General features: G+C 43.4%; 1 protein-coding gene and 1 long non-coding RNA gene across 13 annotated transcripts in view; both read left to right on the forward strand.

Annotated features, from left to right (window-relative positions):
* The first annotated feature begins 299 nt into the window (after positions 1–299).
* LOC129207150 (uncharacterized) lies at positions 300–5170 on the forward strand. The gene is made up of 2 exons (XR_008577387.1): positions 300–3173; positions 4877–5170. It is a non-coding gene; the product is annotated as an uncharacterized LOC129207150 (long non-coding RNA).
* Positions 5171–7597: 2427 nt separating this feature from the next.
* The window catches only part of TSPAN9 (tetraspanin 9), a 177625-nt gene continuing 160311 nt past the window's right edge, over positions 7598–24911 (forward strand). The window contains exons 1-4 of one of the 12 annotated variants that reach the window (XM_054827549.1): positions 7617–7701; positions 16196–16274; positions 17789–17858; positions 19149–19193. In XM_054827549.1, coding sequence (XP_054683524.1) covers positions 16198–16274; positions 17789–17858; positions 19149–19193 — 192 coding nt within the window. In that variant the 5' untranslated portion in view covers positions 7617–7701; positions 16196–16197. Of the gene's footprint in view, positions 7702–7994; positions 8217–8476; positions 8580–16195; positions 16275–17788; positions 17859–19148; positions 19194–24911 lie in introns of those variants that run through there. The other 11 variants (XM_054827540.1, XM_054827522.1, XM_054827530.1 and 8 more) reach the window with 11 other exon arrangements.

Genomic DNA, 24911 nt, shown 5'->3' on the forward strand with positions numbered 1-24911 from the left:
CCAGTCTATCCAGATCCCTCTGCAAGGCCTCCTGTCCCTCCAGAGAGTCCACAGCACCTCCCAGTTTGGTGCCATCAGCAAACTTGTTAATGGTGCATTCAGCTCCTGCACCCAGATCCTTGACAAACACATTGAACAGAACTGGTCCTAGAAGGGAGCCCTGAGGAACACTGTTGGCGACTGGTTGCCAGCCAGGTGTAGCTCCATTCACTACAGCCGTTTGAGCCCTGCCCTTCAGCCAGTTCTTCACCCAGTGCACCGTGTACCTGCTCATCTCACAGTATCAAAAGCTTTACCAGAATCCAGAAAAACTACATCCACCACCTTTCCTTCACCCACAAGGTGGGTCACCTTATCATAAGAGGATATCAAATTAGTTAGAACTTTCCCTTTGTGAACCCATGTTGACTGTGCCTCATGATTGCATTGTTCTTTGAATGCCTTTCAATAGCACACAGTATGATCTTCTCCATAATTTTCCAGGTTCTGAGGTTAGACTAACAGGTCTGAGTCTTCCCTTATGCCTTTTTTGTAGATTGGAATAATATTGGCTAGCTTCCAGTCAGTGGAGACCTCCAATTTTTGTGCTCAGGTAAGCACAAGCTGCAACAGGATTAGCCTTACAACACATAGCCCTGCACCCCTAGAGTCCCAGTGGGCCTAGACAATCAATTTTATGTTGAAGAGGGACTAATTGACTTACTTCCTCATTAAGCTCTTGAATGCCAGTTTATCTGTTATAACTGTCCAAGTGCAGGTTTCTATTTGCCTGTCACAGGAGTGAGTCATTACTGTGGAGCAGCTGACATGACACTGCCTCTGCCATGCACACTGTACTTTGCTGCTCATGGCCTGCATCTAGGTTATAACCTATGCTTTAAAACATGGGAAGGAAAGGATGTGGGTAAGGAGGACAGCAAAGATGATGCCATGAAGTCAGAGCTGGAAAAGATGGTTTGGTGGTTGTTATTGGAAAAGGGCTCCATTTATTTTTTTATATATAATGAAGTATTTCCCCCTCTCCCCACCCCGAATCTTGCAGACCTTGCACTCTCAGAGGTTGCTTTTAAGGACTGTGCAGGGCTAGTGCTGTTAACTTTGTGCAGGAGCCAAAAGTGGTTGGTAAAGGACAGAAGCACTTACTGCACCTATTAAGCAAAATCTACACCTTCTTCCTGTGCACAACATTCCTGCTGTGGCTGCTCTCTCAAAGACAAACAAATGCCTTCAAGAACTGACTTCCAAACAGCAACACAGATGCCAACAGCTTCCCATAAGATCTGTATGGCTGGTAACCAGAATCAGTCAAGCTTGGAGAAAGACAAGTCAAGCATTTTAAACACTTAGAAAACAGAGCATCTCAAAATGCCTGCTGTTCTGTGCTACACATGAAAAATCCATGCAAGCACAGTCCCACTTTTGTCCATTGGGTGTTATTGCTAGCCACAGCAAGGTGACCAAACCACCCAGGATGAAATTTACTTCTCTGCAAACCATTCAGCCCCCACAGTAGGCCATGTAGGTATGAACAACACCAACTGGCTACAGTCCATTACTGATGCATGCACGTGACTATTTCAGCCCCATGCAATTTCCTTCCTGATCTCTGAACCGTGTGTTGAATAGACATGAAGTCAAATAAAACCTCACTAATGAGAAAAAAAACCTGACTCTTGGGAAAAGTATTTTTTGCCAACACAGGTGACAAGTATGTTTTGAAATGGAAGCCTGTACAAAGAAAAGGCAGTGCTTAGTCCCCAGTGATTGCTTGCGACGTGTATTAGTACTCTTCTGCAAACATGAGCCTAGTGCCTTGCATGCATCCACTGCAGGTTTACACCGGTACAGTAGACCCCGTGGAGTAGTTCCTAAAGGACATGAGCCCTAGAAGTCTACTTAGTCCGTCAGCTGATCATGAATAAAACCACATTAGCACAGTTTTAAGATGTTATCAAAGTAATGAATACAAGCCAACAGGCTGAAGAACAGGTGAAATCTTAGGACAGTTGATTTAGGGCCACTCACGCAGGTCTTTTTTTCACTTAGTAGCAATGAAAGTCTCTTCTCTGACACTGTTCCTTTCTACTCTTGCTCTTGGGGTTCACAACTTCTTGGTGTCAATAACCAGGGTCAGCCAGAGGCATCTACTTACCTTTCAAACTCAGCAGAGAAATCAACAGAAAATTCATGTGACTGGGAGAGCTCACTTTTATGGAGGCTACCAGATGAAGAAGATTTAATAAAGCTGTGAGTCAAAAGGAGTACTGGAAATTTTGTTCTGGACTAAAAGGCTTCTTTCTCCTTGCAGACTGAGTGAGATTCATGCAAAAATACTTCGAAGACTGAGAGAACAGGTTGGCCAGAGAAGTTGTGGATGCCCCATCCCTGGAAGTGTTCAAGGCCAGGTTGGATGGGGCTTTGGGCAACCTGGTCTAGTGGAGGGTGTCCCTGCCCATGGCAGGGGGGTTGGAACTAGATGATCTTTAAGGTCCCTTCCAACCCAAACCATTCTATGACTCTACAATTCTATGATCTCTGTCCCCAAGGCTTCCATTCTTGGATTTAACCAGAAGAAACCAGACAGTACATCTGAACTAAGAGTCATCTGCAATTTTGCTGAAAATAAAGGAAAGCAAACAAAAGCAGCATATAGTAAAAAAAGAGCTAGCCTAGTTTTAAGAGGAAAGATTAAATTGAACTCTAGACAACCAACAATAAATGAGGATATCAGAGTGTCTTACAAGTGTAATTTCTGTTGGGGCAGAAATACTAGAAATATTAACCTTAGCCTGTAAAAACTTGCTGTAAAATTAAAGGACAAAGCAGCAAAAGCTGATTCCCCAATCACTTTGCAGCCACAACACTGAGGCATCAGAAGAAAAGTGACGAAACAGGGATCTAAATATCCATGCTTTATTTAGAAGAAAGCAGCTCGAAAGTTTCCATTCAGCTGTGTCTCCTTTCTTTTCTAACCCACATGCTTCAGTTTATCAGCCCTCAATTGTGCAGCTACATCTGCTTGTGGAATCATGTCAAACTCGATTACTGAAATTATTCCATTTAAAGATAGTCTTCTGAGATAAGACACAACAGACCATGGGTCTGAGCAACACAGAACTAGGTAAGACAGGAGCCCTCCCTTCATCTCTTCAAAGCCAAAAGAAACACTTCAGGTAAGACAAGTTCATTTGAATTCATTCATTTATCTGTGATGAGGGGGTGGGAACTTCTTAAACTGACATTGCCAACAAAGAAAACATGTAGGCAGGCCTACAGGCAGAGGTAGGGTTTGAATTTAAATCTCTTTCTACTTCAATATCTAGACCCAAGGATCGTTATTTCCTTGAGTATTACATATGTGCTTTAGCCTTTGGTGCAATGGTTTCCCAGTGACTTTTTCCTCCCCATTAGTGAGCTTATTTTTCCTTGGTTCTTTGACATCTTTGACCAGATGAAGGAGTTTAAGAACTTGAGTGGTCAGAGCAAAGAAAAAGAACTGATTCAAACAGGTGAGAACATCCTCAAATTTGCTCTAAAGCTATAGCAAAGGCAGAGAGAACACATGCTGAGCCTCCAAGAAGCTGCCAGGGAGTCATGCTGCTTCATCAACCCTATAAGCACAGTCTACATCAAACCCAAGTAGCAAGGCAGCAGACATCTGGCATGCTTGTAACAGAACAGCAAGAGCAGGGCTACTCTACAAGCAAAGGCTAGCCAGAAGCTTAGGGTGACCACAGCTCTGTCAGTAACCTCACAGACTGAGGTATAGTCCCATAGCATCTGAGCAGGTGAGCAGGGCAAGGATTGCAAAAGGTTCTACTGACAGTCCAGCCACCATCAGTCAAAGGCAATGTAATGAGTCAGGGCTGAAGTCAATCTAGGACCAGACACAGACAGACCTACAACATAGTTCAGACAATGACTGGAGTGCCCAGACCTGAGCATAAAGTTCCTGGGCTAATGAGCAGTGAGTGCACAGATGGAAACCCCAGGTCAAGCTAGTCAGGCTACCTGAGACCTATTAGTGCATTCAAGGCCCCAAAAACAGCTTCCCCTCCCATGATGGTGTGTCCCACACCTTGCAAAAGTCTGCTTTTTTTGGACAATCCTCCTCTTGGACACCAGATCCAGACATACACTGGTAGCCATGCATTTGAGTAATTTAACATGCTGATTCAGCAACTAGTCAAGACTCCAGATCTGTGATCCATACCATTTTTGGTGTCTTAAATGAGCCACAAAGTATTGGTTCTTATTCTGAGGAAAAAAAGCAGTGCATCATTAAAGAAAAGCACCCCCCTCACCTCCTTCAAATGGGAAACATAGCAATAATGATGGGAAGAACCTGAATATAGCAAATACAGAGAGTCTAGATAGATGATCTCTTTCTGCCAAAAAGAGAAGCATCAGCTAGCTACTGTGAAGAAAATTAACTCTATCCCAGCTAAAACCAGCACATATGGACCACATCAGAGTGCCCCCATGTTAGTTTTCGTCACATGTGGAAGACAGCTAGTTGAAGCTGAAACAAAAATCTAATGAGATTACTTTCCTAAGCTTACTAGTATATTGAGAAGAGATCTGCAGCCTAGTGCTGTCTCCTTGGTAGACAGTGCATCTGCATTATCAGCCATGCCAGTCCCCAGTTTCAGAGTGATCCTCAAGTTCCTCCCTAAGTGATCGAGTTCATACAAAGCTCTCATATTTTTTATCTTCTTTCCAAGCATTTTTATCTTCTTTCCAAGCATTTTTACCTTCTTTCCAAGGCAGACTCCAAACAATGTCTTGGTTTCATCTATTCATCTTTTGCTTTGACTTGAACTACAGAAATCCCATATAAAGCTGGGTATAAAGCTGGTTATGCTTATGCCAACAGGTAAAGAACACATCATGCTGTCTCTGTTCAAACAAACAACCAATCAACAATAACACCAAAACTGTCAAACTTGTCCTCATTATCTACTGGCTTCCTGCACTGCTTATCTTTGAGGAAGAAGTTCTTTATCTCCAAAGTTTAAGCCTGAGTTATTTAAAGATTGACAACAATTCTGGAATGAAGATTCTTTTGTCCTCAGGTACACTGGGGGTTACTGCATTAGAGCTACAGCATCCAGGAGATGGACCTTTTTCTTAACTTAGAATCAAAAAACCAAATAAAATTCTATCCACAGATCTCTCTATCTCCTGCTGCATTGCAAGACAGATTTCTTTCATTGCTTGCTTTAAGGTAAACACATAGCAACATTTGTGTACTTTTGTACATCAATAAATGAAGAATAGAATGCTGCTGCACACGCTTTTCTTCTGCCGGAGAGAGGAACAAACATGCAGGCAGGTGACAATTGTGTTGTTGGCAGCACTAGTGCCAGGATGCTTAGAATCTGTTGAACTGAGCAGTTTATAAAAATCCACACAGGACAGAATGGAAGGCATGAGAGAATATATTTGATGTGAACATGCCCTTGAATTGAGAAGTGTGACAACAACAGCAAAACCAGAGAAGGAAATGAGAACACACAGGGGACCTAGGAATGTGAAACGGATCTTCCTTCTGCAGAAATATTTACAGAAGAACCTTGAGTTGCTTTTCAAACACTGTAAAATACAGTTCCCCCCAGCAGGCCCATGTCCGTAACTGCACTAGTCTATTTCTGTGGGTATCTCTGCCCCAAAGCTTGACCACTTCATCGTCACACAACACTTTGCTTAGTGATCCATGCCAGAATCTTCCCCAACTGTGTTAAGACTTTTTGTTGTACTTCCACTGATACCCAGGGGAAGGCAGGTGGGAACTTTCTGCAGGATCTCAGAGGATCTCCCTCATGGCCTTCTCTCACATAGCATCACAGGTAATGTGCTGTGCAGACTGCAGTCTCCTGCTGCCAGACCAGAGAGCTCAGGCGAGCACTCAGACAAGCTTACCCCCTGTGCTATAAGCCACAGCAATATATTGGCAGTTGTGGCCTTGGGATCAACAAGCAGCTTAGCCACGGGTTTGCCATTTGCAGCAGCAGTCCAGGCGCCAGTGGGTTACATTCATCCCAGCCTGCTGCCCCTGCCTACCTGAACCCAGAGGAGATGTTCAACCGGAGGCCCCTCAGGGCAGGGAAGGCACCTGGCAGGGGAGGGAGTTGGAGGTTGGTGCTCCCAGCCTCAATGCAGCCCCCCAGCTCAGGGAGGGTGCAAGCAGGGGATGCCACTGGTGTCCACCCGAGGGGGTTCCAGGGGACTGCCACAGGGTGCGTGGGTGGCACAGGGAGCAGGGCGGGCCCCAGGCGAGCAAGCTCCATGCAGAGCTCTCAGAATCATAAAATCATAGAAACTTAAGATTGGAAAAGACCTCTAAGATCACCAAGTCCAATCGTCAACCCAACACCACCACGCCTACTAAACCATGTCCCAAAGTGCCATGTCTACGTGTTTTTTTTTGAACACCTCCAGGGATGGTGACTCCACCACCTCTCTGGGCAGCCTGTTCCAGTGCTTGACCACTCTTTTGGTAAAGAAATTTCTCCTAATATCCAATCTAAACCTCCCCTAATGCAACTTGAGGCCATTTCCTCTTGTCCTATCGCTAGTTACCTGGGAGAAAAGACCAACACCCACCTCACTACAACCTCCTTTCAGGTAGTTGTAGAGAGTGATAAGGTCTCTGCTCAGCCTCCTCTTCTCCAGACTAAATAACCCCAGTTCCCTCAGCTGCTCCTCATAAGACTTGTACTCTAGAACCTTTAGCAGCTTCATTGCCCTTCTCTGGACATGCTCCAGCACCTCAATGTCCTTCTTGTACTGAGGGGCCCAAAACTGAACACAGTATTCAAGGTGTGGCCTCACCACAGCCTCGCCAGAACAGCACAATCACTTCTGTATTGCTGCTGGCCACACTATTTCTGATACAAGGCAGGATGCTGTTGGCCTTCTTGGCCACCTGGGCACACTGCTGGCTCATGTTCAGCCGGCCTTTGACCAACACCCCCAGGTCCTTTTCCTCCAGGCACCTTTCCAGCCACTCTTCCCCAAGCCTGTAGTGTTGCCTGGGGTTGTTGTGACCGAAGTGCAGGACCCGGCACTTGGCCTTGTTAAACCTCATACAGTTGGCCTCGGCCCATCGACCCGGCCTGTCCAGATCCCTCTGCAGAGCCTTCTTACCCTCAAGCAGATTGACACTCCCTCCCAATTTGGTGTCATCTGCAAACTTACTGGAGGTGCACTCAATTGCCTCATCCAGACCATAAACAAGACTGGCCCCAAAACTGAGCCCTGGGGAACACCACTTGTGACCAGCCGCCAACTGGATTTTAGTCCATTCACCACAACTCTCTGGGCTCGGCCTTCCAGCCAGTTTTTTACCCAACGAAGAGTGCACCTGTCTAAACCATGAGCCGCCAGCTTCTCTAGCAGAATGCTGTGGGAGGCAGTATCAAAGGGATGCGGCGGCGGTCTCTTGCTCCGGACTCAGCCAGGCCGGCTCCGAGCGGCGTGCGGGGCGCTGGAAGACCGGGCCGGCGGCGCTCCCTCCTCTCCTCCGCGGGGCTGGAGCCTCCCCTGGGCAGCGCCCCCAGCTCCTCCCCGCTCGGTAGCGCCGGTCCGAGCCCCTCCTCCCGTTTCCGCTGGCAGGAGCTGGAGCCGTGTCCTGCCGTACCTCCGCAGTTTCCGCACCACTCGGCCCCATCCGGCCCGGACCGGCCCAGGGACGCGCGGGTGAGACTCGGCGCCGCGGGGGCCGGCGGAAAGTTGCGGGCGCTGCCCGGCCGTGGGAGACGGCAAGAGCGCGGCGGCGGGGGGCAGGAGCTGGCGGTGTTGCCGGTCGCAGGGGCCGGGGGCCGCCGGCCTGGCGGTTGGAGGCTCTGGGGAGCGGCGGGGTTCCGGCGGGCGGGGACGGATTGGGGAGCGGGAGACTCGTAAGGGTAAGGAGTGGGTGGTGAAAACAGTAACCCCCACTGTCTGTATAATTTTTGCGGAAACAGGAAAGTTAGTTCAGAGGGGCGAGACGAGCCCAGCGACGTCTGCGTACGCGGTCCTGCTCTCCGCCGGCAGAGCCCGCGTTGCTCATCCCTCACGGGAGCAGATGGCTTCGGCTGGGGATTTCTCCCCGCCACCGGGGAAATACCCCTGCAACAGCGCTGCTTGCAGGCGGGGGGCTTCCTTTCTTCTACCTTTGCATGTCCCCCGAGGCTGCAGCAGGCTGTGAGGGCGCCGAGCCGAGCCTTGAATGGGTGAGAGCGCGGAGAAGCCCCCGCGGGGGGCAGAGCACGCGTGAGACTGCGGGAGGGAAGCCCAGGTGGCAGGAGTGAGGCTGCAGTTCGGGGCTGATGGGGGAGCAAGCCCACGGCTGGCGGGTGGGCTGACAGCCGTCCTTGGCAGCCGCCGGCGGAGGTGGTGCCTTCCCCCTTCTTATGTAAAACTTGACTCCAGCTTTGCCTTTTCCTGTTCAAGCTTTTGGAAACTTTTCTTGCTGAATCTTGGATATCCGCCTGTCACCGTACTCCTCATGGGAGGTGGGAGCTCCGTGAGCTCAGCCTCTCTCAAAAAGGCCTTCACCTCCAGAGATTTCAGATGGACAGAGAGGAAGACCTGTGGTATAGGGATACTGTGTTGGGGGGGGAAATATTTTTACAAGGGTGAATAAAGCTGCATTTCTTTCCTTAGTCCTTTTATCAGCTTTTTTTTTCTATGCTTTTACTCTGCATGGTTTTGTGGTTTGAAGCCCGGGGCTAGGAATAGGGGGACCTAATTTTCCTACCTGATCGCACTGAACTTATTTTAAGACTTTGGGGTAAGCCATCTGGGATTTGGGAAAGAATTGGATGTTCTCCAGAACAGCCATGAGAGTCAAATCATGCAGCTTGTTTGTGCTGTTACTCCTTGATGGGCCTAAACTTTACCTGTGAATGCCAAAATTTAACATATTGCTGTAGCAGAGTTCTTAGTAACAGATGCTATAGGTAGTTTTAATGGTTTGTTTGTTAAATTGATAGATGAAGTTCTTTATAACCAGTGCGTATAATAGCAAAGGATAATAGCCACTGAAGAAATGCATTCATATTCGTTATATCAGCATAGAATATGGGGCCATAGTTAGCACTCAATAATTTAAAAAAATATTCAAAGATAAATTATCAATGTGTGCATGTGGTAGATAACACCAAGGAAAAAAAATCAGTCCTCATAGTTCTATGCCTCTGGCTTCCATTTTGCATTTTTGCTGAGCTCCAAGAATAAAAACTGATGGAGCTAATGTAACTTCTCCTCCAGATCTTTCCCTTTCGTATTTTTAGACCTGTGCTGTTCAAATTGCAAATGCTACAGAGAAGGCCTTTTCTATAACGGGGTTGTAGAACTTACGGCAAATTTGGTTTGGGGCATCTACAATTTCTTTAAAACTAATTCTTATGAATAAATCTGTGTGACAAGACTTTGGGATTGGAATATAACTAATGCAGCATCACTTGCATTATTCAGACAAAGCTCTGAGATTAGAAATACTGTTCATCTCTTGAGGAGAGTAGAGGGTTAACTGGGAGTGTCAGTGTTATCTTGGTTATTGTGGTTATTTTAACAGAAGATAGCCATCAGAGATGCATATCCCACAGTCTTTGCTTTCCTTGCTATTTTAAGTTATTTTCTTCCAAAGCATGCCAAACCTCAGCCTGTCCATGAGGGTATTTCCAACAAAACTGTGTATTTTTAGTGTTTAAACCCTCCCTCTCCAAATTAAAACATTGCAATAAAAAAGCAAAACATGGGAACAGCATAAAATGATATAGCAAAACAACACTGCAGCACTGGTTGGAGGAGTTACTTTCACATTTGTGGCACATGTGAAACTACTAAGTTTACACTAAAGAATCCAAGACTTTGTCTCAGTGTTACTCTGCAAGAGCTGATGTGAAGTTGGTTGGGCCTTGATCGGAAGAGACTGCTTGTTTTAGAAGCAGTACATTAACATTCCTGTTGCACTTGGTTTTGACAATTGAAAACCCATCTCAGTTTTTCACTTTTGTCATGATTCAGTATTATGCTATTTGCAAGTGACTGATGCCCCATTAGTTTCCTGCACTGCAAGAATGTCACTACATTTATTGATGCTTAAAAAGAGATGAGAGTGCTTTAAAGAAGCTGGGCATGAGCCAGCAGTGTGCCCTGGAAGCAAAGGTGGATGACAGTATGCAGGGCTATATTAGTAAGACTGCAGCCAATATACTGAGGAAAGTGATTATCTCCCTATACTTGGCATTCGTTAGAGTCTAGAATAGTGTATCCAATTTTCTACCCTCAGGGACAAGAAAGGTATGGATAAACTAGAGCTAGTCCAGTGGAGGGTTACCACTGGGGGCCAGAGCACGTGGTGGAACAGCTGGCCCTTGGTAGGGGATGGGGTGCTGGGAGCCGAGAGTGGTAACCTGGCTGGCCAGGCAGGTGCCCCACCAGCCAGGGCCCCATCCCATGGTACCAAGCGAGGCAGCCTGTGCCAAGCAAGGGTCTTGATCGCCAGGCAGGTTTGTGGTGGTAAGGCAGGTCCAAGATCAAGTTGAGATGTGAATCAGCAGGTCAGGATCAGGCCCAGCGATGGTAATTAGGGTCAGACACAATTCAGTTATCGCTGATCAGGTTCATAGTGATGTGGCAGGTCTGAGGTCAAGTGAGGAAGTCACACCATGGGTTGGGGTCTGGATCAACAGAGTCCGTGACCATACACAGGCATGACTGGAGACAGGCTGGGTGTGATGGCCAAAGACAGAGCATAAATGGAGCCCCTGGGGCCATGGGCAGACAGTGGGTGTGGAGGCACCAGGTGAGTCTGACCAGGGCCTTGAAAGGCCTTTCAGTGCACGCAGGACCCTGATACAATATGAGAGGATCATGTGCTGAGGGAACTGGGCTTGTTCAGCCTGGAGAAGAGAAGGCTTGGATGGGACCTCGAGTAACCTTCCAGTACTTAAGAGGAGGTTATCAAGAAGACAGAGCTAGGCTCTTCATATTGGTATGTGGTGGTTTGATGAGGAACAACAAATATAAGTTGAAACAAGAGGTTCAAGCCAGATATAATGAAAACCTTTTCTGCTATGAGGACAGTCAAGTGTTGGAATAGGTTGCCCAGAAGGATTGTGCAATGTCTGTCCTCACAGGTTTTCAAGACACTGCTGGCTTTGGCTGGAATAGAGTTCTTTTTCTTCATAGTAGCTCTGTTTTGGATTTGTTCTGAAAACAGTGTTGATATCACAGCGATGTTTTCGTTATCCCTGAGCAGTGCTTACACAGAGCGAAGGCCTTTTCTGCTTCTCACACCACCCCACCAGTGGAGGTGCACAAGGCATTGGGAGGGGGACAGCCGGGAAAGCTGACCCCAGCTGACCAAAGGGATATTCCATGCCATATGATGTCATGCTCAGCATATAAAGCAGGGGGAAGAAGAAGGAAGGGGGGGATGTTCAGAGTGATGATGTTTGTCTTCCCAAGTAACCATTACATATGATGGAGCCCTGCTGTCCTGGACATGGCTGACCACCTGCCGGCTGATGGGAAGTGGGGAATGAATTCCTTCTTTTGCTTTGTTTGCATGCACGGCTTTTGCTTTACCTATTAAACTGTCTTTATCTCAACCCATGAGTTTTCTCACTTTTACTCTTCCAATTCTCTCCGCTGTTGCTGTGTGGTGCTTAGTTGTGGGCTGGGGTTAAACCACGGCAAAGACCAAAAGTGGATAAAGTCCTGTTGTGACCTCATAGCCGACCCTATTTAGAACAGAGCAGGAGTGGAACTAGATCACCTCCTCAGGCCTGCTCCAACACGAATTCTCTGGTCTCAAGATCAAGCAGCCATTTGGTCTGAGAAGGAAGGAGGTGTGTAAAACTATGGCAATACTTGTAAGCACCACAGATGAAGAAATGGAGAAAGGTTTTAGGATGCTAATGTGATGCTAAGATACTTCATAGAGGAATTTTAAAAAATTAAGTTAAAGATTTTCCTCACTATACTAAGGGCTTATCTTGGAAAGGTTGGGGCAAGGGGGGGTGGCAGAGGGGCTGAAAATACTTTCTTCTTGCTTTCCTTTAGTGATTCTCAATGTACAAAGTGCCTTTTTAGTGTAACGTCACTTAAAAGATGCTTTCTGGAATAGGTAAAGCTGTGTTCTTTCAAAATTCATGTTGGAAATGTGATGACAATACAACATGGTGCTGAGCTTGGGAAAAGACAGTGTATGATCAGGGAAGAGTTCTTACCTGAGGGTTACCACCTTTGACTCCATAGAAAACTGAATAAACATGTCAGGATCAGCAGAGCACTTCCCATTTGTGGCATAGTTGGTAACAGACCTTAGGGTTGAGTCAATCCTGCTAGGGCCAGCTTAGCAATACCCAGAGAATGTGAGTGGATCAGAAATAGGTCTTTGTCTTTTCCTTTCTACATGACAGTGAAATTGTGGTAAAGTAGGGATGTGCTGAGGAACTGCCTTCTCTTCACTCAGTACAATGCATGCTAGAATTTAATTTTTAGAAGTGCTCACTGGGAAGATACAAACTTTTGTGTATTTTGCTCATGTGTACCAAGACGCTCTGTTGGAGACAAAAGAGCTATCACTAGTGCACTCTGTCCTTCCTCTCCTCCTCTACTGGTCTCCTAATGCTAACTTCCAGAAACTCTTTCTGCTGCTCCTTGTAGCCTCTCTCAGATGAAACTTGCATTGCTGAATGTCAGTGCTGTATTTCCTGGGAAAAAACATCAAATCGGTCTCGTGGGTCACTTCCTCTGGTTCAGTGACATACTTTCTGTGGTGTGTTTGTAATGAGGCAGGACGTTGTTCTCCAGTGAAAGATGTTGGATGCTTTCCTCTTTGCACAGGTGTTTCTGGGAAAGTCACATGTCTGTGAGTTGTCTTTTGCCACTGTTAGCATTGTGCTTCAGCTATCTTTCAACCCCTACCACGCCGTTCCTTCCCAGCCTGCTTTTGAAAGCACTTCCTCTTCAGGCTCTATTAAACTGTTTCTTCTGATATTCCAAGCACTTGCATTCATCGCTGTCAAAAATAAATCTTGAGGGCTAGAGTTTGTAGATTAAGGCATGATCCTTGGGCAGAGCCCTGCTGCTTTTCCTTTAACTGTAAGTGCAGTAAAACAGGAGGCATCTGACCTCCCTGCTTCACACAGAAGAAAGAACAGATAGGAAACGTGGGATCCCCAGTAAGTAATGAACTGTATTTTGATGTCAGTGAGATGTATTAGGCTGTTAAACTGCCTCTTGAGGAGGGGTGAAAAAATCCTATTGTTGAAAAGCTTTTAAAATCAAGAGTATAAAACAGATAGGTATGTCCTGGGGATAGCTCCAGGGAGATGAGGCAAACTAAATCATAAACATATGCTCTAACGAGCCTTTAAATGGACAAAGGTATTAATCAAGCTTAGCATTTCTTTGCAGTGATGTGAATATGATGTTGTGATATTATGATAACACTGACGTAACAACATCAGTTTAAAAGATTTGAAGTTTGCATTAATCTTTGTTTCAAAAGGCATAACAGGATTTTTTTCTTATTTAAATTCTTTTGAAAGCACTTTTTCCTTTTGCTGTCAGAGTTCTTCCTAATGCAAACTCTGTCATGCTGTTCTAGGGCCTGATATTTCTGAAGGTGGAAGTGACTAATAGCTAGGGTGTTTATTTCCATGATCCCTGTTACAAATGCAAAAAAGGAAACAAACTGCATTAACTAATAAAAAGCCGATTATATTTCTGAGGCCAAATCACTGCATGTCTCTAGAATCAGCTGAACTGTGTGAACTGAGCTTTAGCTTCTACACTGATATTGTTAAAGTAGAGCTGCCTTTGCTGTGGACAGTCTTCACTGATTTACAATTGCTTGGTCTCATCTGTGTATACTCATAATAAGAATATGATGGAGTATATCAACCTCATGCAAGCATAGGACCACAAGAGCTGTATTACCCTTATGTGGCATGTCTGGGGAGGAGACAGGATTAAATTGGATGAGGAGCTCGGGGCGAGTGAGTGAAAATGCAGGAATCTTGAGAAGGCGGTAGGCTAAGGGAGAGGAAGTCTGTGGCCCTCCCCTGGGAGGAAGGTCTAAAAAGGAAGGATGAGGTGGTACACTGAACAGAGAGCTGAAATGTCACACCCAGCAGGTTTGAAGGATACTTAGCTCAAAATCTTGTGACTCTGTCCTAGGGAACAGGGATCAACTCAAATCCTAGAGAGCAGAGTGCTCTGTGAGCTCTCGTGTATTTGGTGTCCCTCAAGTTCACACCTACCTAAAATCATTCTCCCTGAAGGATTGAGGGAGGCAGGGCTTGAAGTTGAAGGAATCCTGGGTTTAGGACACTGGTGGGAAGGACTTGTAGGAAAGAAAATATTGTGACAACGCTAGACGAGTAGTACTTTCTGATGGGTAATTTTGTCTGTATTCGGGGATTGCACTGTTCTCTATAACATCTAGGTAATCATTACTAGTTTCCAAATGTATACGGCTATAGAGAGCCAAAGCCTGAGACACAGTATTGCATACTCTAGTGTTATTAACCCAAGTTCCTAGTCCTTTGCAATTTGGTAGTGAATGCTGTCTCAAGTGCCTTATGGCAGTATGTTGACAAACACTTCTTATGGTGATTGCAGCCATACTCTAAGCTCATGTTGAGCACAGGCAAAGGAGACTTTGTGTTGGGATTTGCTAATTTCTAAAGGTTGAGTAATTCAAGAATGCTTTTGAAAGCATATTTTCCTTTCTCTGTGTCTGTTGCAGTTTTTTACCCATAACTCTGCATACAGTTCAGTGTAAGGTGGTTCTGCCCAGGATGATCAAATAGCTTTATTCTGAACAGTTCTTTGATTTCTCAAATATGTGCTTATCCCCAAATCAACTTTGCATTGTATTTTATGTTAAGACTGTACCTTATGCGAATGAAGGTTGTTGCTTTGCTTCATTTAAAGAAAGCGCAGCTGAAGTTATGAAGGATCGAAAGCAACATTCTAAGAATGTCTAGCATGTTGTTTCTACCTGAGGACGGTGTGCAAAGTATTGTTTATATGTATTTTTATACATGTGGACAAAATACCATCAGGGGAATGGGATAATGGCTCTGACAATAGAAGAGATATGTACTAACAAGCAGACAGGACCTTGTAAAATAAAAAACCTAAATGTCTGGTTTAAAAGCCTGTAAAGGAAACCTTCCAAATATAAATACTTTAAAGTGATTCTCTTTCATATAGTAGAGCATTTGGATCTCTCCATTGCTGCTGCGCTGTCTCACAAAGTTTTGCAAAGGAACAGTGGCTTGGAACGTTAAAAAGGCTCTTGCTGATCTGTTTCCCAGCAATGGAGAAAGTGGCAGGACAGGCAAGACTTTTGCATTTCATAGCACCTGGGATGCTATTGATAGCAGCAGAGGCAGCTATGAGGAACTTACAAATTGTGTCAACACCTATTGGTCAGCAATTTGGTGCCATAAAAGATGAAGAGCAAGGGGGAAGAACTGCAACTCTAGAAAAATTTCCTACTTACTCCCCTCACAACCACTTGGGGTGGAAGAGGGGCTGGATCCTGTTTCAGGTGGGTAACAGGGAAGAACCAGGACAGTATTTCAGGTGAATGTGATCATAGATTAGGATAAGAAAGCCATGGTAAAAATAATTGCTGGAACCAGTGATCTGTAGAGGGATATCAAAGAGAGAAAGAGACTTCATTGTGAACAGGAGCTTTTTAGAAGTGTTCTCTATTCCAAATATAGAAGGCAAAGTGAAAAGGACTGTGAAGCAAAGAAGAGGTCTTTCAGGGAGAACCAGGAGGAGGAAATGAGAACAGACAGAGAGTCTTAAGTTCCCACACGAATATAAATTCATCTGCGAGGCTTTCAATTTTCCAAGTTCCATGTTGTCCCACCCTTTGCTGGTGGGATGGTCACCACAAAATATCTCCTAAGAGTTATACAAGAAACTCTCTCCTTTTCATTCTATTTTTCTTTAAATAATTTCTCAAGACATCTTTTTAAAAGCAGTTGTTTTTCCCTGAAAAATTCACCTTCATTAGGTTCTTTCTCTTTTTTGCTCTTAGGCTTTCCTTTTCTTACTGCACCATTTGAAGTTTCCTGCTCTCCAGGGACCCCCAAGCAATCTATTACATCTTGCTTTCTTTTATGAAAGCAAAACGTTCTGCTTGTGTCTCATCATAGTTTGTTTTTTCCAGTTATGTACTCTCCAACTCTTCCTTCTCATTCTCTTCTACATCAATTCCTCTTTGAAGAGCTGAGGAAGTTCATGGTATGGTAAGAGAACCACACATTCTGTTTTACTGTCTGTAGTCCATTTCTTCCTCATTGTTTTTATATTAAACCACAACAGGGGAAACAGAACTAGTTCAAGTCATTTAGATATGCAGCTGTTTTTTCTGAATTGCTTTTTAAAGAGCTTTAAAGAGAAATGTTGCTTCATGCAGGAATCTCCACCTTTCTTCCTGCTTTAGCAAATAGCATTTAATTCCTCTGTTTTTAAGGTCACTTCTCAAAATCTTCTTAAGGCACTTGTCTTTTTTGGAGCTGCTAAGGCATTTCAGAGGCACTGAGAGGTTATGTTCTTTGCTCCAAGTTCCTCTGAAGTCAGTAGAAGATTGCTATCAGGCTGTTTCTGCTTGGATCGCTAGACAGCCCTGTTACTGTTTCAAAGATCTGAAAGTGGTTAGAGAGATGTAGGTTTTTATTTTATTAATAAAATACACTAATGCCATGCTTCAGGTAAAAATACCGCACATCAAACTCGAAATTGTCAGTGACAGCCAAAGTAGGTATTTACTTGGTGCTGATGGCATTAGTCCAAGGCATCCATTTACAAAAGTAAAGAGACTTTGCTTGCCCTTGGGACATGATTTGAGGAACTGAAAGACAAGTATGCTTTATTTTAGAGGACCAAGTGTGGTGATGTACCGAACAGTTATAAGATAAGTGCCTACCAATCATTGAGCTTTCTAGAAGAGAAAAGAGCTACATTTTTTTTTTCTAGATTTTGCTAGCCCTCATGTTAGAGGACTTGGGTTTTGGAAGGCAGCCCTGTCTCCTAACCTCCTTCTGTTGTGAACAGTGGATTGGACAGGTTGCCTGACTTGAGTACAGTTCCCCACTCGTGTAGTCAACACGGTGAAAGATGCAAGTTTTTGAAGGATTCACGGGATGTCTGTTCCTTGCGTCATCATTTGTTGCAACAACCTTGTACCTACATGAGCCCTGTAGTGAATATTGGAGGGCATGAACTGAGCTCTTTAGTTGCCTCTGCCTGTGAATTTTCATCTCACCAGTTCTGGTCTGCTTCTTGTTTCTTTGAGTTTGTTATCAACATTTGCCTTAGTCAACAGCAAGACCTCTTCCCTTTAACAGTTTTTTTGCAAGCGTTTGATTTTTCTTCCTTAATTTTACTGTATAGACCTGGCTTATGTCAAAGACAAGCAGTGTACCTGTGATGTGGCGAGGGCCACTATCTGGCACTGGATTACATAACTTGGAGGACTCCTCTCAGACCATTTCTGCCTTTGATACAGATAATGCTGTATTTGTAACAGACTTACATCAGTGGCGAATGAAATTAATCTTTAAATGTAGTTGACAGCATACCATGTGTGGCATCAGTTTGACTAACTAGCCAACATCTATGCAGTGGAACTGTAGAAAACTTGGATTATTTAGTTCTTGAAAATTTTTTTTTATTTTAATTTTTATTTTTTGCTAAGCCACATTTGACTTCAATATGATTAATTATGTTGCTGAAATAAAGTTGTCTCTTGTGTCTCTAGGGAGCTGATTTGGTTGGTTGGTTTCCTGCATGTGCTTGACACAGAGCCTGACATCAGCAATGAGCCTAATGTTCATATAGTATTAGTTCACTTTATGGAAGATGTATAGAGCTGATGTGTATGATATGTTGAGGTGTCCATGTGCTCCAGCAGGTATAGTAAATAGACTGTGTGGGCTGTGAAATCAACAAGACCTTCTCTTGGCAACAAGGGCAATGGTTAATTTGAGGTAAATGAATTCTTAAAACTGAATTTGAAAAGACTGAAGGTGAAGGCAACTAATTAGCTCCATGTTTACTGTTCTGAAAGGGGCAGCAGTTAGTTTTGAAAACATTCTTGAAATCAGGTTTTCTTATCCACCTTTAAAAAATGGCTTCTGTTGGAAATCTGAAAACATTTAGAAATTAATTATTTTCTCATAGATATGCTTGAGTACTTTTTGTGACTTCTAGACTCTGGAACAGTGTTTCAGAATCTTGTGTGATACAGTGAGGCAGACTGAGGGAAAGCATTCATTTAAAACCCAACAACAACAGTGGAATAATGGAAACGTTTCTGTTGATCAAATTTGGTGAATAATCACATTTTTAAAAAATAATCAGCCTGTACTTTTTGTATGCAGCTGTAATAGTTTTATGGGGTTTTAAAAATTGGAGATGGAACTGTTCTGTGTCTCTCCTCCACATGGTTGGAGGAATTCCTGGTCTCACTCTTGTCAGTTTGCTATTCTTGCAGCACCCTTCTAACGTGAGGGTGGTGCTGTTACAGCCCTGAAAATACCATTACAAATTGGAGAAAATGGGGTGCTTTATGTTGTTTGGATTTGCGTGATTTTTCACTCCAGCAGTGGTTTGTTGTACTAGAAGCAAAGATGAGACCAGTCAGAAAGTGGGACTAGTGCAGGAGAGTTCAACAGCAAAGGTGTTGCTTAATTTCTGTTCTTGCTGCTGTAAACAGGTCATTAAGTGTCTTGGTGATGATAGGGGACCTAAATGCAAAGGGGAAGAAGCATTGGATTTTTCTGACTGGTATTTCTGATTTAATTGACACACAAGTTTTGCTTTTCCCCTTAATCTCTGTTTTCCCTTTAGTTTCTGTGAGTCCGTTTTAATATTTTGCCTATTTTCATTATTTAAATTTGAGTCCAGGTGAAATCAGTATATTATGTCCCAGAGACCAGTGTTGAGACTTACTCAACAAAATGTTCAGAAGCAGGTGGGATTTGACATAACTTTTGCTGTTTGTTGGTTTTTTTTCCCCTCAATCCTTCCTTTTTGTCCTCTTGAGGTAATAATGTTAGTGATGGGCGGTGGGTCTAAAAGGCAACAAAGCTTCACTTTAGTCGTCTTCATCTCTCTAGGTTTGGTCTGCGACTTTTCCATCGGCGTACATCCAGTTACCTCAAGTAAGTAAGATCTCTGTGAAGGATACTCTGAGTCAGTCAATCTGATCCTTAATGCTGCCGCATTGACGTTATGGGGAGAAGAGTTGGGCCAACAATGAGCCCTTATGAAGCCTTCTTGTGATCTGTTATTTTATTGCCACAAATGCTGAAAGAGTCCAGGGTAACATGGTTGTTGGGATCGTCTCCGAGTGCTGCTGTAGGTACCCAAGGAAATGTAACAGAGGAGGACAGTAATTCTCTTCATTACATGCAAATATTCTTCTTCCTCTGTGTTCTTACCTGTGTCTCTGACATTTGAAAGGAAAGGAAGCAGGGAAGAACCAAACAGGGCTCCTACTGATAGCACTTTCATTAGTACATATATTTTTTTTTTCCTTTTTTTGCACAAGCATAAGAAAAAGCTTGGAAAAATAGACATCTTGGAGGGACCCACTGTTACCCCTGCGTTTGCTGTCCTAGTGCAGCTGCAGGCCTATTGCTTTCTGGTTTTGCACTCCCTATATTCTTCAGGGATTTAGCCTTGGCTAAGAAGTGAGTGGAAAATATGGCACTGCCTACCTTTCATTGTGTTTCTGACGTAGTAGAGGGAGCAACTTCTGGCCCTTTAGGGAAAGGAAAGGTGAGAGCCACCTTTCTGCTGAATGCCTGTGTTCTGCCAAAGGAGTGGGAGCAGCAGAGAGATAATAGTCCACTCATGCACTTGGCTTGCCAAGGACTGTTGCATACTTCTGTGCTGCTTGTGTAAAACTTGTAAAGACAACTGCAGGCACAGAACATCTATTGTTGTACATTTTTGGGATAAGTGATGAGAAATTACAGTCTGTGAAGGAAAAAAATCTCCCTGCAAAGGGAAAAGCCAAAGAACATGTTAGGTGAAGCTAAGAAAAAGAAATGATGAAGCTTTTCTTTACTCTTGTGTAAATCATCATTACATGTGATAACACACAATGACTCAGTCTTGGGGATATGGCAAAGATGCATTGGCCTTGGGATACTGTTCATATAAGGAAGAACTGAGAAATATACTGAGAGACTTTTCCAATGTCATGGCAGTAGTTCTGTTGTCTAACCGCTATGGAAAATTTCAGTTGTAGGACCTGTATGTTTCTGAGAGAAAAAATTAGTAATAAGATGTACTACTAAGAGGTGTACAACTAGCTTAAAATCTGTACATTTACTATTGGACATGAACAGCTTCTGGATATTTCTGTTGTAAGAAAAAGAATGAAGAGAGAGTTGGGGGGTGTTAGGCATTAATATAGGTAACATCTGTATTTGTAGTAGATGAGACAAAATGTTGAAGTATGTAAGATAACCTATGAAATTTCACACTGTAGAATTTAAGACAATTATAAAAAGCCTTAGCTTAGACATAAAACATCTCTTCTGTAAGGCTGCTGTGTGTTTACATCTTGCAATGATTTTTTTGATTACTTTTTGCATGTGTGCCATGCTCTGAATCATACTGAATGGTGCTCTGTTGATTCCTGTGTCCTAGGAAAGCTGGGTTCTGCTCTTGGGTGATAGAGTACACCAGGGAAAAGATAGTTGGGGAAGCTCAAAATGATTGTTATTTGTTCCAGAGGTTTTCTTTCTGTTCATCCTTGTGCCACTTGAAATGATTGCTATATTGTGAGCTCTTTCATCCTGTTTCTACCTCTTTAAAATTTGACACTGCAGAAATTAATGTAAGATTATCTATACTGTTTAAACTGCCTTATGTTATGAAAGTGAGAATTCCCACAGCAGCCTTAATTCTGCTCCCAGAAGAGAAAGCACATCAAGTGAGTGTCTTAAGTTACACCATTATGTAGCACTGGGCACTAGGATTTATTGTTTGGCAAATATTTACATTTCAAGTCTGATCCAAGTCCATGGCAGTGTTAAAATATCATATGCTAATTATGCTTAATGATCATATTACACTGGTAAATGGGCATATGCTTGATTCCCAGAATGCTGATCTGTGAATCACATCATCAAGGAATACATCCCTCGGAGAGCAGATAAATTGGATATTTCAAACATTTCTCTTGCATGCATGGTAATATGCAGTTTTCTCCCCTTTCCATTATGTTACTGAAGTCAGTTTCACAGCAGATTGAAAATTTAGTATCCCATCTCTAATGGAGGTCTGGAAATTACCTCACTTTCTTTACCTTGCTGATCAGTGTTAGCCATGGGATTTCAGATACCCTTTACTGTAGTTGAAGGATTTTCTTTTCAAAGGTATCCCTTTCTTCTGAGAAGATAGGACTTTATCATGCTGAGCAGAACAGGAAACAGGCTTTCTACTTTATGTGAAACATACATATTAAAAAGCTTGCCAGACTTGAATTTCCAGTATCAGAACAATGAATTTGTTGTTAAAATTATTGAATGTCTTGCTAGCATTTGGTGTTGAAGTTGAGAGAAATACTCCTACTCATCACTCAAAATTAAATGCAGTGTATTGCAAAACCTATTGTAGGAAACTGCTCAGTAGAGAAGTCAGACCTAGATGATTAGTGGAAGCAGTCTTCAGTTATATCTTAAACCTACCACTTACTGTGATTTATTTTTTAAATGTCCGTAAAGCACTGTAAGCCCTAATTGTTCTCACTGTTGTTAAATGGAATCAAAAAGGGTGTGTCATGCTTTGTCATGGTATGATTTTGGCAGGCAGCCTTTTTAAGTAAGATGGAGATTTAAACATATAGGATGCATTGAATAATGGGTTTTAAATGTTTGAGGTGCTATTGTATGGTGGCAAGTTGGCACTATGCCTTACCCATATGGTGGACTGTGGGATCTTCTTGGGTCACCCTGGATACCTCATTGGGGCAGGTCTGTTTTTCATTTGTCTCGTTTGTTTTGAACTGTGAGCAGGGTTATTGCTCCCAAATTCTTTGTACTATGCCCAGCAGAGTGAGGTGCCGAGAGGAGGGCTTGGGAAGTACTGTACAAATATAGGCTGTAAAGTTTAATCCAAAATGAGATCAGACAAGCAAGGTGAGAAAGAGGAGTATGAGAATAGATTTACTTAACTTGTTTGGCTGTCTTACAGTTACAGAAATAACTTGATGGCCCAGTTGTGGCAAAGGTGCATATTTATAAAACATGTGTAATGTGCTGGGGTTGGCCACAGTTGGGCCAACACCTTGTTCGTGTCTGATTTGAGTGACTTCTTGGCATCAATCTCTGTTCCTTGTCATACAAAGAGCTTGGCCAATTAAATGGATAACATTAGATCAGGTCTTCAGGAACGTTGTTAGAAGTCCTGCTGAGGTAGCATGAGGAAAAGAAAGCTCCTCTGGGCAGCGGCTTTGGGTTTGGCCTTTGGCCAGGTAAGGGTAATTTTGTTTAACTTTGTTTATGGGGCTCTGTTTTAGACTGGATTCTGAGGTCTTGAGGCAGAATTGTAAATGATCCTGCCTAGTAAGTTACTAAGTAATATGATATAGCTGAGCTTTAATGTGCCGTAAACTTAAATCTCCATGTATGAGAGCACCCCACTGGCAAAAGATAAATTAGTTATGGGGAAAGGAAACTGATTTGTCCCATAGATATTGTTAAGAGTTAATCGGTGGCTCTTCTCAGGTTGCTTGAACCTGGAATATTTGCCCCCATCATTAATTAACTTAAGAGGTTCTCTTTGGTGCTACCACTGTCACCAAGAAAACATGTTTTCTTATTACTTCTGCCCCCTTGGATTATCAGATTTGTGACCCTCTTCCCACAGGTAGATTTCTATTTAAGTTTTTTAATAAGGAGAAGAATTTTCACTTGAGTCTTTAGTGACACGTATAACCAAATCTCCTCATGAATGCTAAGGTGAGGCTGTCTCTTACTCATTTGTCATGTGAGAGAAGGCATGGAGGAATGCGATCACTCATGGAGCACCATTTTCTGCTCCTCTTCCTTAGCTTGTTGTTCTGACTGCTTGTCACCAAGCTCCTGCAGAGCTGTGGTCCCTGGCTGCCTTCCATACAGCAGTTCTTGAGCATGGTTTTCATCTTTGAAAGCAACTTGGGGGTGCTTCTTTCTGGTCTGAGCTGGTCCATGGTTCGTGTTTTGTTGCCTGCAGCATATTGTCTGCATCTTTGTCATGAAGTGTAAAGGCCTCATTTTTAATAGTGATGTGTGTATGTTCATATGCTAGCCTACTGGACAGCTGTGAACTAAATTCAGTTTCTTAAAGCAGTAGTTTTCAGTCTTTATATTATCAGACCTAAAGCATTTTCTGCTGGAGGCTACAGTCAATTCAAACCCACTTTGAACTCTGATTTTTCAGCTGCCGTATTTAAATTCTTGACCCAGCTGTTCACATCTGCTCTACACATCATGCTCATGCTGCTCAGCTCCAGAGAGGCTCCGTGTGGTTAGGTGTATTTGTCTTAAGGAAACAAGAAAATTAACTTATTCAAGCACCAAAACTTTCATTATTAGTGGATTCTTTCTTTCTTTTTATTCTTTTGCATAAAATTATTGCCCTTATGATCCCTGAACAGTTTCCTTCAGTGTAGGAGAGAGATTAGGTCACGTATCTGTAGCTCCATGTGGATGTAGGTGAGATTTCAGGAGCTGCACTATTTTCCTTGCTGGTAGCCCTGATCTCCTCCCCATCACTTTCAAAGGAATACCTCTGTCCCTCAGCAGAAGCCTTTGTAGTATCATGGAGGTTAGAGATGGCAGTGAGGGGAAAACATTAAACCTTCCAGCCCTCTGTAGAGCCAATATCAAATTGTTTCCTATTAATGTGTTTCCTGGCACTTTGGTGCAGTTGCTGTAGATTTTCAGGCAGCTGAGTGCCCCTCAGGCAGCTAGGTTTCCCCCAAGCAAAAGCACAGAAGTCTCCCTCATACACTGTAGAAAAGTATAGAGTATATCATTATGGATTGTAGAAGTCATTGCCAAGGCTTTTGCCAAGGCCATTGCTTGGGCTGACAGTTCAGTGCTTTTGAAAAAAAGTTGGGGATATAAGTAGATAAGAAGAATAGCCATTAATCCTAGTTCGTTCCCTTCTATCAAGCTAATTAGTCACTCTTCCCCTTCCTACCATTGCAGTACTGGGAGGCTGTTAGCTTGTACTCAGCCCTGTACTGTTCTTGACTAAACCATGCTACTCAGCTGTTTTATCTTTTCCATTTTGCCAATTCCTTCACTGCCTGTCTCTAAGTTGCCCTCAGACTGACATGGAGATTAATTGACATAGTATCGTAGAATTTTTCCTGTTTTAAAGTCCAGGAATGTTTAAGAAGGAAAATGGGGGAATTGGGAAACAAATGGTCATTTAGATAGGATTTGGAGCACAACATCTGAGGACGGAGAACACAAAGCAGTACTATTAATGGGAAAAGTGTGGCATAAATGCACTAGTGCTATATAGAGCTCAGGATGTGAGAAATGGAAAGCCTGTTGTGATTTCCTCTAATTGGCCCTCAGCAGTGGGTTTCAGAGGCTCATGCAGAGATTCCCCAAAGTAACTGACCAGGAAACTTCTAAGTGGGCTGCATCAATCAAATCCCAGACCCTTATCTGGTTCAATTATTTGATTGAATTGACAGTTGATAAAACCTATTTGAATTTTGAGAAGGTATTCAGTACAAAGCCAGGCAATAAAGTCAGATGGAACCTGAAAGACAAAAGCCTGTTACATGGACCAGGAGGAAGGTAAGCAGCAAACATTTTGAGCTGCCTTATTTGATGTAATGCAAGATGTGTAAAATTTGAACCCAA

This window comes from Grus americana, chromosome 1 (assembly GCF_028858705.1).
Source record: "Grus americana isolate bGruAme1 chromosome 1, bGruAme1.mat, whole genome shotgun sequence".
Classification (NCBI taxonomy): Eukaryota; Metazoa; Chordata; class Aves; order Gruiformes; family Gruidae; genus Grus; species Grus americana.